At 38.3% G+C, this 15340-nt stretch overlaps 1 protein-coding gene across 3 annotated transcripts in view; it reads left to right on the forward strand.

Moving 5' to 3' along the window:
• The window catches only part of TTBK2 (tau tubulin kinase 2), a 182220-nt gene that overhangs the window by 35657 nt on the left and 131223 nt on the right, over positions 1–15340 (forward strand). For 2 of the 3 annotated variants that reach the window (XM_003266784.4, XM_030814219.1), the window contains exons 2-3: positions 6103–6238; positions 12050–12197. In XM_003266784.4, coding sequence (XP_003266832.2) covers positions 6170–6238; positions 12050–12197 — 217 coding nt within the window. In that variant the 5' untranslated portion in view covers positions 6103–6169. Of the gene's footprint in view, positions 1–6102; positions 6239–12049; positions 12198–15340 lie in introns of those variants that run through there. The other variant, XM_030814220.1, reaches the window with a different exon arrangement.

Here is a 15340-nt window from a genome sequence, read left to right on the forward strand (position 1 = left end):
CTGACACTTATTAGTTTCCAAAACTTGTCCTTTTGTGTTTTTAATGGAGACTTCATTAAGGCATGATTGATTAAACCATTAGCCACTGGAAATCTACTCAACCTTCAGCATCTCTCTCCTCCCCAGAGCTTGTGAGTGGGGCCGAAAGTTCCAGCCCTCTAATCACAGGGTTGGTTCCCCTGGCAACCAGCCATCTCTCTTTAAAGGTTTCCTAAAGTCACCTCATTAACAAAATCCCAGATGTGGTTGAAAGGGGCTTGTTATGAATAACAAAATCCACTCCTATCATCTTTTATCTATCTGGAGCTATTTCAGGAACCGAGTATAAAAACCAAATATTATACCAAAAGATGCTCCTATCACCCCAATCACTTCAGAAATTACAAGGGCTTTATGAGTGCTGAACAAGAACCAGGGACAAAGACCAAATATTTATATTTCTTATTGTTAATATAAGTCGCAATATCACAACCAAATATATTTTACAATTATACCCTAATGGTACTGTTTTAGCTTCTGTATTCTTGCCAATTTTCTGTCTAGTTATTTCTTTGGGACAGGAGTGAAGTCTTCAGTTATAGCTATGGATTTGTCTACTCCAGTTATAACCACCGATTTGTCTGTTTCTCCTTTCAGTTCATTAATTTTTATTTCATGTGTTTTGATGGTCTTTTTAAGGTGCATACATATTTATAATTTCTTTGTAAATTGGCTCTTCCATGGTTCTGTATCTCTTTTTATCTCCAGTGATTTTCTTTGCCCTGAAGTCAACACTGTCAGATATTATAATAGATAACTCCAGCTTTCCTTTTGTTAATATTTGCATGGTATACTTTTTCCCATTTCTTTTAACCTACATAATAATAATATTATTATTGTTATTATTTTCAGTGGTATTTAAGTATATTCACTTTAACCTACATATTATTTTTGAAGTGAGTTTCTTATAGAATCATATTTACCCTGCTAATCTCTGTCTTTTCAGTGGTGTGTTTATGCCATTTATACTTAAGGTAATTACAGGTAAGTTTGGACTCAGGTCAACCATTCTATTATTTGTTTTATGTTTATCCCTTTATTTTTGTTCTTCTGTTTCTTTCTGCCTACTTTTGGATTATCTTAACATGTTTTGGTATTCCACTTTATTTTTTTATTTTTTATTTTTTTGCTTTTCCTGATATCTCTTTGTGTAGTTTTTAAAGCGGTTGCTATAGGGCTTACAATATATCTACTTTTTACCATCTACTTAGAGTTATTACATTAAATATTAAATATTTTCTATAAATATTATATAATATGAATATTACGTTACCTGAAATAATGCAGAAACCTAACCGCAATCATGAGTCCCTTTACATGAGTCCCTTCACCATTCTACTTTTTTTTTTTTTTGAGATGGAGTTTTGCTCTTCTTGCCCAGGCTGGATTGCAATGGCACGATCTCGGCTCACCGCAACCTCCACCTTCCGGGTTCAAGCAATTCTCCTGCCTCATCCTCCCGAGTAGCTGGGATTACAGGCATGTGTCACCACACCTGGCTAATTTTGTATTTTTACAAGAGACGGGGTTTCTCCATGTTGGTCAGGCTGGTCTTGAACTCCCGACCTCAGGTGATCCACCCGCTTCAGCCTCCCAAAGTGTTGGGATTACAGGTGTGAGCCACTGTGCCCAGCCCTCTACCTTTTTTTTGAAGTAGTGTTATGAGTTGTATCTGTTTACATTGGAAATCCCTTCAGCTAGTTTTTAATTTTTGCTTTTAACTTGGAAGCATATTTTTGAGAACTCAAGAGGAGAAAATCAGGCTCTTATACTTCCCTGGATTTCTATTGCTCTTCCTGTTATTCCAGATTTTTCTGTATTATAATTACCGTTTTCTCAGAAGAACTTTCTTTGACAATTCTTTAAGAGCAGGTCTGCTGACAACACATAGTCTTAATTTTCCTTTATCTGAGAATGTCCTAATCTCTGAAGGATATTTTCTCTGGATATAGAATTCTGGGTTGACAGTTCTTTACTTTTAGTACTTTAAATATGTGTTTCTATTTCTTGCTGGCCTTTATGATTTCTGATGAGAAATCCACAGTCAGTCAAATCACTGTTATCCTATAAGTGATATATTATTTTTATCTAGTTATCATTATTATTGTTATTATTATTTTGAGATGAAGTCTCACTGTGTTGTCCAGGCTGGAGTGCAATGGCGCAATCTTGGCTCACTGCAACCTCCGACTCCTGGGTCCAAGTGATTCTTCTGCCTCAGCCTCCTGAGTATCTGGGCTTACAGACATGCACCACCACGCCTGGCTAATATATATATATATATATATTTTGTATTTTAAGTAGAGATGAGATTTCACTATGCTGGCCAGGCTGGTCTCGAACTCCTGACCTCAGGTGATCTGCCTGCCTCAGCCTTACGAAGTGCTGGGGTTATAGGTGTGAGCCACCGTGCCTGGCTGTTTTCTAGTTATTTTTAAGTATATATTTTTTTCTGTTTAATTTTCAGCAGTTTGGTTATGATATGTTTAAGAGTTGTTTTGTGTGTGTGTGTGTGTTGTGCTTATTGTATTCAGTCAGCTTCATCAATCTGTTGTTTTATTTCCTTCACAAAATTTGTGAAGTTTTAGCCATTTTGTATTTTTTTCTGTCCTAAACTGTTACCTCTTCTTTTACGACTCTAATGGCACAAATATTAGAATCTTTGGTATTGTCCCACTAGTCCCTGGGGTCTATATTCATTTATAAAAATCTTTTATCTTCAGATTGCATAATTTCTATAGATTTATCTTCCAGTTTACTGACTCTTTACTCTGACACTGCCATTTTTCTATTGACCCCATCCAGTGAAATTTTAAAATTTCATTTACTGTATTTTTCACTTCTAAATTTTTTTTTTTTTTTTTTTGAGGCAGAGTCTTGTTCTGTCGCCTAGGCTGGAGTGCAATGGTGCGATCTCGGCTCATTGCAACCTCCACCTCCTGGGTTCAAGCGATTCGCCTGCCTCAGCTTCCTGAGTAGCTGGGATTACAGGCACCTACTACCATGCCCGCTAATTTTTGTATTTTTAGTAGAGATGGGGTTTCACCATGTTGGCCAGGCTGATCTTGAACTCCTGACCTTGTGATCTGCAACTCCTGACCTTGTGATCTGCCTGCCTCAGCCTCCCAAAGTGCTAGGATTACAGGCGTGAGCCACCGCACCTGGCCTAAAATTTTAATTTCTTTCTTTATGTCTCTTATTTCTTTACTGAGACTTTATATCTTTCTATTCATTTCTTGGGTGTTCACCTTTATTTTTTGGAACATTTTTCCTGATAAGTCCTAAATCTATGTCATGTTGGCATTTGCATCTATTGATTGTGCTTTCGTATGTAAATTGAGATATTCTTTGTTCTTGTGTGCTTGGTAATTTTGGATTGTATGCTCAACATTAAAAGTTTTTTTTTTTTTTTTTTAATTTGAGTCTTATTTAAAATCTGTGGAGAATGTTGATTTTTTTTTTTTTTTTTTTTGAGACAGAGTCTCGCTCTGCCACCCAGGCTGGAGTGCAGTGGCACAATCTTGGCTCACTGCAAGCTCCGCCTCCCGGGTTCACGCCATTCTCCTGCGTCAGCCTCCTGAGTAGCTGGGACTATAGGCACCTGCCACCACGCCTGGCCTAATTTTTGTATTTTTAGTAGAGACAGAGTCTTGCCATAATGCCCAGGCTGGTCTCGAACTCCTGACCTCAAGAGATCCACCTGTCTCGGCCTCCCAAAGTGCTGGGATTACAGGTATGAGCCACCATGCCCAGCTGAAGTAATTGTTTTCTGTGTGACTGTGGCACAAACACAGTATGCAATGGATGCAATGGGTTATTATTTTTTTTTAATTTTTTTAGTTCCATAGGTTTTTGGGGAACAGATTGCAGTAGGTTATTGGTTTCAGTTTGTTTTGAATTTTTAGAGATTGTCCTTTATTTTTAGTGTTTTTAAAAATTTTTGTCTCTTGTCTTGAACATGCCATCATTCATTTTCTGAACAAAATGCTAAATTTATTGTGCGATATACAAGGGAGAGCCATAATTGTAGGACATCATTTCTCTGAATGAAACAAACTGCCCGACCCGGTGCAGTGGTTCATGCTTATGATCCCACCATTTTGGGAGGCTGAGGTGGGAGGGTCACTCAAGGCCATGAATCTGAGACCAACCTGGGCAACATAGTGAGACCCTGTCTACTAAAAGTAAACAAACAAACAATGTTTTCCAGGTGTGGTAGTGTGCGCCTATAGTCCCAGCTCCTTGGGAGGCTGAGATGGGAAGATTGCTTGAGCCCAGGAGTTCAAGGATATGATGAGCTATGATTGCACCACTGCACTCCAACCCAGGTGACAGAGCAAGAATTTGTTTCAAAAGGAAAAAGAAAAGAAAAGAAACTGCTGGTCTTAAATAGGATTTGAAGAATTATGGAGTTCAGGGATTGGTGAAGTAGGAGTATTTAGGAATTGATTGACCTTTTATTATGTAAATGTGGTTATGAATTGTGGCTGTTGCTGACTGGTGACTTGCTGAAGTGATATCACTCATTCAAAGTTTCCTTTGATGGGCTTAGGATGGGTTTAACACCAGTTCTGATGATTACTTGTTGTTACGGTCCTTTCTGGAATTTGGAGTTTAGAACTTTTTTTAATCATATGTAAAACATTTACATGGTTCAAAAATCAAAACTATATCACGAGATGTATTCACAGAAGTCTGGCTTTCTTTCTTATCCCTTCCATCTTTTTTTTTTTTTTTTTGAGACAGGGTCTTGTTCTGTCACCCAGGCTGGAGTGCAGTGGCACCTTCACAGCTCACTGCAACCTCAACCTTCCAGGCTCATGTGATCCTCCCCACTCAGACTCCTGAGTAGCTGGGATTACGAGTACGTGCAACCACATCTGCCTAATTTTTAAATTTGTTGTAGAGACGGGATCTCCCTATGTTGGCTAGGCTGGTCTCAAACTCCCAGGCTCAAGCAACCCTCTTGCCTCAGCCTCCCAAGATGCTGGGATTACAGGTGTGAGCTACCACACCTGGCCTTTTTTTTTGCTATTGAGTAAAGGTTGGTAAACAGTCTGCAGGCCAAATTTGGCCCACTTTTTTTTTTTTTTTGTAAATAAGATTTTGTTGGAGCACAGCCATACTCATTCGTTTACATAATTGTGTATGGCTTTTGTGCCGCAGTGGCAGAATTGAGTAGCTATGACAGAGAATACAGTATGTAGCCTAGAGACTGAAATATTTACTCTCTAGACCTGTATTGAAAAAGTTTGCTGACTCCTGCTATAAAGAATCAATCATTTTCATTAAGTTTTGGCTTATTTCTCCCTTTTTTCTTTCTTTTTAAAAAAGCAGATACTTAAATATACTCAACATTTATCTCCTTTTTCTCCAAAGTATAGCACACTATAAACCCTTTACTGTCTTGCCTTTTTCACTAAACAATGTATCTTGAAAGTCACTCTGTATCAGTATCTTTCTCATTCCTGGACTGGTTACAGTTTTCATCTCCTTTAGGCTATATTTTTCTGCTATATCTTCATTTTCTACAGGTATGCTGTTCATCTTATTAGTATCCTCTTTTTCTTACAATGTCATTGAATGAGGTTTAGTCAACAACCCTTTTATTTGTTAGTATTTATTTCCTGTGCATTTTGTAACATTAAAATACTATTAGCTCTAATGATATTAAGCTGCAAGTTACAAACTATAAGCAGTTGTAAATTAGGTACTATGTCTTTTTAGCAGTATATTGTACTCAGGATAGTTGTCTACCTAGTTCAAGTGCCATTGACATCATGCTTGCCCTATAATCTAACAATCTCAGTTATTATAAATAATATCTGTGTTTTAACGGTGTCTTTGTAATGCCTAGCTATTTCACTGGGCATCTGTAATGGAAAGATACGTGGTTTTAAAAATACGCATTAAACATTTCTGGGTCTTTTTCCCCTTCTTCCCAACAAAATAGCCTAATTAATGTATAGTATTAGTAGTGCTTCCTGATGCTGGAATGTTATTTGTGTTGATTAGTTAACCCTAAATACTGCTACTATTTTTTTGTTGTTGTTGTTGTTTTAGGTTAAATGGAAACCACCCTTGGGAACTGGATGCCTGTGTAGCTGTTCTACCGTATCAGTGTATTGCAATGAGCGGGGGAGGAGAGCAGCCGGATATCCTGAGTGTTGGAATCATAGTGAAAGAAAGATGGAAAGTGGTGAGTGTACATCTTAGAGAGTGTGTGTGTGTGTGTGTGTGTGTGTGTGTGTGTGTATACATATTGGGGGGTAATTTTTGGTATCCTGATAAAAATAGCATTTCATTAGGAAATATTACATACATTACTTATATGCCTAAAGCAGTTATTTAGAGTTATTTTTCTATGCTTAAGCTCTGTTTATACCCTAATTCTTACTCTTGCTTCGTATAGTACTCAATTTTTGAACAGATGAAAAAAATACAGTGTTTGAAAGTACAATGAGCTGGCCGGGCGCAGTGGCTCTCGCCTATAATCCCAGCACTTTGGGAGGCCGAGGCAGGCGGATCATGAGGTCAGGAGATCAAGACCATCCTGGCTAACATGGTGAAACCCCATCTCTACTAAAAAAAAAAAAATGCAAAAAATTAGCTGGGCGTGGTACGGGCGGCTGTAGTCCCAGCTACTCAGGAGGCTGAGGCAGGAGAATGGCGTGAACCCGGGAGGCGGAGCTTCTAGTGAGCTGAGATCGCACCACTGCACTCCAGCCTGGGCGACAGAACGAGACTCTGTCTCAAAAAAAAAAAAAAAAAAAAAAAAAAAGTACAATCAGCTGCTCTTTTTTTTTTATTAAGGAAAATTGTAAGTATACATAAAAAATAGAGACATATAATGAACCTCCATGTACTCATGACTCAAGTTAGTCATCAATGTATGATTAATTTTGTTTCATCTCTCTCCCGGAATATTTTGAAGCGATATTTAACCTTAGCATTTCTTCTGTGTATACTTCAGTATGTATCTCTAAAAAATAATGACTTACTTTTAAAAACATAATCATAATACCATTATCATACCTTAAAAATAATCATTTCTTCCCTGCTGACTCCTCCCCCAAGATTGTGTATCATTTTGTCTGTTAGCATGTAGTATTTTTCAGCTACTTTCTACTGTTATAAAATACTGTAGTAGTACTAAAAAAAAGTAATCATTTCTTAATATCACCAAATACAGTTTTAGTTTTCACATTCTCCTGATTGTAAAGTATTTTGAACAGCCTGAATCAAGATCCAAATAAAATCTGGATATTGTAATTAGTTGCCATTAATTTTCTTTTCATTTCTAGGTTCCTTCCTCTTTATTGCTCTTTTTTTTTCCTTACAATTTATTTACTGAAGAAATTAGGTGATTTGTCTGTAGACTTTCCCATGGTTTGGATTTTGCTATTTGCTTCCATTTGGGGTTAACACGTTTCTCTGTCTTGTGTATTTCATGTAAATTGGTAGTTGTATCTACAGGCTTGATTAGATCTGACTTTAGATTTGTTTTGAGATGGGGACATCTTTTTTTCATAAATGTTATTGTGAGGCTTCACTAGGAGGCATATATCTTATTGTCCATCTGTCTTTCTTTTTTGTGGTGTTAACACTATTGATGATCATTGCCTAGGTCTGTTACTTAGGGATTGCAAATTGGTGATATTCCATAATTCATTTATTAGTTGAAATGTATCTATAAGGACAAGTTTTTTTATCATCAATTATTTGATTATCTTGAGGTACAATTTGATTAGGAAAACAAGATAAATACTTGCTTCTCTTTTTTAATTTATCAGTTTTCAAAACAATGAATTGGTTTCTTGCCATTCTCCAAAAGTGATCAATTAGATTTGTTTTTTAGTATAATTAATAATTCATGGATTTAAATTTGACGTATTTCAGTCCACGGTAGTTATCCTTATAAATGTTTAAATTGTCTTATTTGACTAAGGGGACACACTTCACATTGTCTTCTGAGTTCTTTTGACAGGATCCTAATAGTCTTTCAATGGCTTTCTTTCCCTAGACCTGGAATCTGCCATCTCTCTAATACTACTTGTTTCTTAAAGGAACTATTTTTGTTTGGGATATATTTAAATATTTTTTATTGCTACACAGTCCACCAAAGTTTTTTTCACAAAGCTATTTTAATGGTTTCCTTAATCTATGAACAGATTGGAAAAATAAGACCCTTTAGAAATAGAATTTATATTTTTTATTTGTATGGTACAGTGTGTTTTACTGATTAGGTAAGTCAGTAGGCTTTGAAAATTTACTTGACCAAATATAAGAAAACTATGTCATTATCATGGACTGGTGCAGGGAGATTCAGCAGTTGCTAATCTTTTATGTAAGTCAGACATGAGTGTTGCTTTGGTGAGAGGATTATAGTAAGCACTGTGTTAAGGCTGGTTTGTTCTCCAGTGGACATATCAAAAGGTGACAAGTGAAACTCTTAATTGGCATGGTTCCCTTGTCCTGGTAATTAGAACTAATATATCTGAGGAACTTATCTCCAAAATTTGGGAGGGCATAGTGGCATTTTTAGTTAAAAAAAAAATGACAAGCTCATTGTTATGGATGGTGTTTTAGCAGTTTTGTGCCATAGGAATTTGGGAAGAGTTTGCCTCGGTGATTTGTCTCTTAGCCATGTGGCACTAGCAGGATTGTTTCGGTTAGAGGATCCATTTATACATGGTTTCTTCACTCACTTGTCTGGTATCTTGGGGTTCCTTAGCTCTTCACCCCCAACCCCCAACCCCCAACCTGGTGGCTCATTTTCTAGGGCATCTCCACGTGGCTGTGGCTTCTCAGGGTGGTCCCATTTCTTTTTTTTTCTTTTTGAGACAGAGTCTTGCTCTGTCGCCCAGGCTGGAGTGCAGTGGCGTGATCTCAGCTCACCGCAGCCTCCGCCTCCCAGGTTCAAGCGACTCTCCTGCCTCTGCCTCCTGAGTAGCTGGGATTACACGCACGTGCCATCTCACTGACTAATTTTTGTATTTTTAGTAGAGACAGGGTTTTGCCATGTTGGCCAGGCTGGTCTGGAACTCCCAACCTCAGGTGATCCACCTGCTTCGACCTCCCAAAGTGCTGGGATTACAGATGTGAGCCACTGTGCCCAGCCAGATGGTCCCATTTCTTACATGGTGGCTAGCTTTCAAGAGACAGGAAATGGAAGCTCCCAGGATGGTTAAGGGCAATCCTCAGAGCTGGCACAGTGTCACTTTGCCCTATTCTGTTGATGGAAACAGTTAAGGGGAAAATGGACTCTACCTCTTTGTGTGGGAGTAGCAAGGTCACATTGTTTTCATCAGTGTGAAAGGTTTTCTTCACATTGAAGAAGAGCAGGAATGGATGATATTGTTGTGCCTGTCGTTGGAAAATAGAATCTTCCACAGACCTTACCTCTGTTCTTCTTGTAATCTGTGTACCCCAATCATACTAAACTGCCTCTGTCTCTTTGCCTCATAAACCTTGATAATTTCTTAGGGCTTTGTCAGGCCAATTAAAAAAATGCTGTATTAATGTTTAAATGGCATTATAGGAATAGAAATAGACTAAGAAGCAAGAACATTTAGTTCAGCCTAGATGTTTTATTCTGTCATTTGGTAAGGTTTTTTGTGAGGTAAAACATGAAGCTACCTCTACCAGTGCTTAGTTAGAAAGAAATCTGTTTGGTACTGTTTATGAGTTTTTAAAGCTACACTAGGTTTTATTTAATGGACAAAATATAAAGAATCATAAGTATCAATTTTTTTTTTTTTTTTTTTTTTTGAGACAGAGTCTCACACTGTTGCCCAGGCTGGAGTGATCTTGGCTCACTGCAACCTCCGCCTCCCAGGTTCAAGCGATTCTCCTGCCTCAGCCTCCTGAGTAGCCGGGATTACAGGCACGTGCCACCATGCCCTGGGATTACAGGCACGTGCCACCATGCCCAGCTAATTTTTGTAATTTTAGTAGAAGCGGGGTTTCACCATGTTGGTCAGGCTGCTCTCAAACTCCTGACCTCATGATCCGCCTGCCTCGACCTCCCAAAGTGCTGGGATTACAGGTGTGAGCCGCTGCCCCTGGCCACTTCTGGAACTTTTAAAAAATCTTGAATTCATCCTGTAGTTTCATGTAGTATTCCTTTCCCATCACCAAATGAAAATAAAGCAGGATCGGCTGGGTGTGGTGGCTCACGCCTGGAATCCCAGCACTTTGGGAGGCAGAGGTGGGCGGATCACCTGTGATCAGGAGTTTGAGACCAGCCTGGCCAACATGGTGAGACCCCATCTCTACTAAAAATACAAAAATTAGCCAGACGTGGTGGCGCACACCTGTAAGCTCAGCTACTGGGGAGGCTGAGGCAGGAGAATTGCTTGAACCCAGGAGGCAAAGGTTGCAGTGAGCCAAGATCATGCCACTGCACTCCAGCCCTGGCGACGGTGTGAGACTACCAACTCAAAAAATTAAAAAAAAATAAAATAAAAGAAGGATTATGGCTCACATGTGCAAAGTAATAAATATAGGATTATATTTATAAGGTAGCACTTTGCCAAATGCTATGGGGGGCACAAGGAAATAGAATAGAACAAATGGCCATCTCTTTGAAGAGGCTTAGTTTCTCTGTAGCAGGATAGGACATTGACAATGGAAAGTTAAGCAACATGACAGTTTAAAAGCAAGTTATTTCATGGACAGGTCTTTAATTTAAAAAATACAAGGGAATAATAGAAGTGCTATCTGAGGTATGGCCTGGTAAAGTGATTAATTGAATGATTAAACAAATAATTACTGTAGAAATTCAGAAGATAAAGAAATTAACCTAGATGTAGTAATCAGTGAAGACCAAGTGGAGAAAGAGGTAGAACATGGAGCTGGGGTGTCTTGAGCTGGTTATGATTTAGGACCCTGTGCCTATGATGACTTCCTACATTATATCACATCCTGGATGTTGGATAATGTGATAAGGAAACAACCTAGTTTCAGGAAAAGGAAAAAAATTGCTGTATCTAGCTTGAAGTATCTACCCCTACAACCCAGCTTTCAGACCCTACAGGTGCAGTTGCCACTGACTCTTCAGAACTTGCTTATGATACTCAGACCAGCATCCTGATATTCCCCAGTTAACCTAACATATTTTATCAGAGAGAATAGTATTTGTTGAACTTGCTTAAATTGATTTTTTTTTACTCTTATTTGAATAAATAGATGTATAGTGAATTCTGGGATAGTTTGGTACTAGAGTTCTCTGCCTGCTCTGTGGACCCTGTTAGGTACCTCAGAGAGAATGGTAAGTGGTGGTGAGAGGGCTGGGTGATTTTGTAGTGTTTTTTGTTTTTTTCGTTTTTGAGATGGAGTCTCTCTCTGTCACCCAGGTTGGAATGCAGTGGCAGGATCTTGGCTTACTTCTGCCTCTGCCTCTGCCTCCTAGGTTCAAGCAATTCTCCTGCCTCAGCCTCCTGAGTAGCTGGGATTACAGGCATGTGCCACCACGCCTGGCTAATTTTTGTATTTTTTAGTAGAGATGGGGCTTTCAGCATGTTGGCCAGGCTGGTCTCGAACTCCTGACTTCAAGTGAGCCGCCCGCCTTGGCCTCCCAAAGTGCTAGGATTACACGTGTGAGCCACTGCACTCAGCCAGTTTTCATAGTTTAAAAAGTTTAAAAAGTCTTCCTTAAAATTAAAACAACAAATCTGGTTGTTGAGTGGCATTTGCAGGAAGTGATTCTTTCAAATACTGTATTGTTGGTGACATTTCTGATGCTGGCTGTTGACCAAATTTTAAAATTGTTTGTGAGTGAAATAATTTCATTACTTTGTTGTGGATAAACCTGTGGGGAAAGGTTTTGATGTTATTTTCAGGCGTATGTTTTTTTCTTGGCATATACATAATTAACTTAACAATATTGAAATACTTTATCAAAAAACAGATTGTAAAATTATACATTTTCTAAATATAAGAGATCAATTGCTTTCAAGTTAGAATCTTCTAGTAATTTTGAGTGTATGTGTTCTTATTTTCTGTGCAGTTGAGAAAGATTGGGGGTGGGGGCTTTGGAGAAATTTACGATGCCTTGGACATGCTCACCAGGGAAAATGTTGCACTGAAGGTGGAATCAGCTCAACAACCAAAACAAGTTCTGAAAATGGAAGTTGCTGTTTTGAAAAAGCTGCAAGGTAAGCCCTTTGTAGAATATACAATTTATGATTTGTATGATAATTTATAATTATTTGTATCTTCCTGAACCTTAATTACATTCTTTAGGTACTAATTGAATGTACTGGTGTCAGCTGGGTATAAATACACTGAGCATTTTTCTCTTGGAAATTTTATAACGAGTTAGTAGTAGTAGAAGTATGTAATTACTTAGAATAATTGGGCTTTGGGAGTTCTTTTTCATGGAGTAAGGATGAGAGAGTGTGAATTAGCAGAATTTTTACTGCTTTGGAAAGTATTGTCATAAGTCCGCTATTTGCCTTTCTTTTTTAAACTACCAATAACAGATACCTCTGAGTTGTCTCTACCCATGTCTTTGGATGTTAAATATATTTTAATCACAGTAAGGAAGCTGCCTTCAAATCACACTGCAGGATGGATTAAAAATAATACTGTTGATTATGTGTTGATTCATATTAACTTCAGTTTCAGAGAATAACTGTTTCTGGCCCTGTCGTCATTTTTGAAGTCCATTTTACTACTCGGGCCCCATTTGTTTTTATTACAAGAATGAATAATTTTTTTTCTGACATGAATCCAGTGGCATAAAACCCTGAATACATTGCTAGTTTGTGTTCACCTTTGTATTTTCAGCTTAATGACATACTCTCTGATATCACTGATATTTGAATGTTTGATCTGAAACAAAATTAAATAGGGATGATCATTTTCCTTTGCCCCAAGCATATCCAAGTTTCTCTACCAGTTGGCTCATTTGATTAGAGAATGATGCTAGTAAAATTATAGATCTGTTTTTATAGTAATTTTTAGCTTAAACTTAGCATCTCCACAACATGGTAAATCAGGAAAACAGTGGATAAATTAACACCTATTGTCAATACTGGAAAAATAAATAATTGGAGAAGAAAGAATAGGTAAAAGGATGGCTCTCTCTTTTTCTGACCTTTTCTATTTTCTCCACATTTCTCTTGAGTTGTTGTTCTCAACTCAGTGGTATAGAGGCTACAAACAGGTATCGCCAGAGCTACATCTTCCTGGGTTGCGCAGATCCCAGGATACCTGTTTTACTATCAGCCAAGCCCATGAAGGGTATGTCAGCATCAGCTTGGTGTGGATAGTGCCACTTCACCTTTCTCCTACTTGGCCCCAAGGAGATGCTTCCAGGTGAGGCAGGATACAGCTTTGCCACCTCTTCAGGAGGTTCTCCTGTTTGTCTATGGTTTACTCAGGATTCTATTTGATAAAGCTTGAAGATCAGTTTAGTACCTTTTATGAATGAGTTAGAGACCCTTGGATGCTAGCTCTCTCCTTTTCTTGTATTTTATTTTTCATGTTATTAACTAAAATATTTCTCCTATCTGCTTATAACCACATTAACCATTCTTAAGAACCCTTCATTTTCCAAAAATAAATTGATTTTTAATCTTCTGGTCCCTATTTCAGTGAGGCAGTCCTTGACTCTCTTCTCTTGGCTTCCTAACTTATGCCTTCTGCATACTTATTCCTCACAGCTTCATTTTGTTGAGGGTGCTTTGTAATCTGGACCGTTCTGATAACATTTTTATGGAGCTGAGCTGCTCTTGCTGTCATGTTGGCCTAATGACTTCTTACTGAATGATCCCAATGAAAAGGCTGAGTGTAAGGAAAAAGTATTTAACCAGAGGCTAACCCTTTATAGGATTAGTTGATTTTTAAATTGATGTTCAGTTTTTGATAGCTGGGATAAGGTTTTTTTTTGTTTGTTTGTTTTGTTTTGTTTTGTTTTGTTTTTTTGAGACAGAGTCTTGCTCTGTCACCACGCTGGAGTGCAGTGGCACGATCTCGGCTCACTGCAACCTCCACCTCTGGGGTTCAAGCGATTCTCCTGCCTCAGCCTCCTGAGTAGCTGGGACTACAGGCACACACCGCCACACCCAGCTAATTTTTGTATTTTTAGTAGAGATGGGGTTTCACTATGTTGGCCAGGATGGTCTTGATCTCTTGACCTCATGATCTGCCCACCTCAGTCTCCCAAAGTGCTGGGATTACAGACATGAGCCACTGCACCTGGCCGCGGTGTTTTTTTTTTTTAACAAGATAAAAAGATATTTTATGATGACCTGCCCCTAATTTTGTTCCTTTTAATAAATCAATTCCTCTTCTCAAAATGCACATATTGTCTGTTCTCACATTCCCTCAGTTCTCAATTTTCTTTCTCGCAGTCTTTTCTGTACTTAACAACCCTAGATTTTCTCAGTTCAGGCAAAACTCTCATTACTAGTATATTCCTTTCTCTTTGACCCTAAAGTGTGAAGGCCTTAGCATTTCACCCCATATTTTCTTCTGAGTGACCTTCCCCCATGTTGCTGTATCAGATTACTCTCTTTTCAAAGCTTTCAGAAATATTCTGGATGTAACCTGCAATTCTCTAATGAATCAAGCTAGACTCTTGAATTTTATTATTTATTATTTTTTTTTGTGATGGAGACTTGCTCTGTTGCCCAGGCTGGAGTGCAGTGGCACAATATCGGCTCACTGCAACCTCTGCCTCCCGGGTTCAAGCGATTCTCCTGCCTCAGCCTCCCAAGTAGCTGGGACTACAGGTGGGTGCCACCATGCCCAGCTAATTTTTTGTATTTTTAGTAGAGATGGGGTTTCACCATGTTGGCCAGGCGAGTAACTCTAGACTTCAGACAATCCTCCTGTCCTGGCTTTCCAAAGTGTTGGGATTACAGGCGTGAGCCACTACACCTGGCCGAGACTCCTGAATTTTACTTGGTTTTTACAAATGTATTTGAATGTTTTAGCTACTTATAAACTAAATTATCTATTTATAAGCCTATTAGGTAGTATTTCTATACCTTATTATTCTCTAAAGTGTTCCTAATAAGTACAGCCCTAAAATTTATTAAGCCTATCCTTTTATTCACAGCATTGTTCAGAGATACATCTCTGTATAAACATTTATGTGTGTCTCTTCGCCCTCTCCATTTGCAACTGTACTATCTTCATCCTTTATTTTTCAGTTTATTTGCTTTGAAACTGCAAAGGTGGTCATTGCCATTCTAATCTGTTAGATTCCTTTTTCTCCAACTTTAAATGAATGTTTTGTAATGATATCCTGCCAATCTTCACTTCTCCACTTTCTATTTTTATTACAAAA

This window comes from Nomascus leucogenys, chromosome 6 (genome assembly GCF_006542625.1).
Source record: "Nomascus leucogenys isolate Asia chromosome 6, Asia_NLE_v1, whole genome shotgun sequence".
Classification (NCBI taxonomy): domain Eukaryota; kingdom Metazoa; phylum Chordata; class Mammalia; order Primates; family Hylobatidae; genus Nomascus; species Nomascus leucogenys.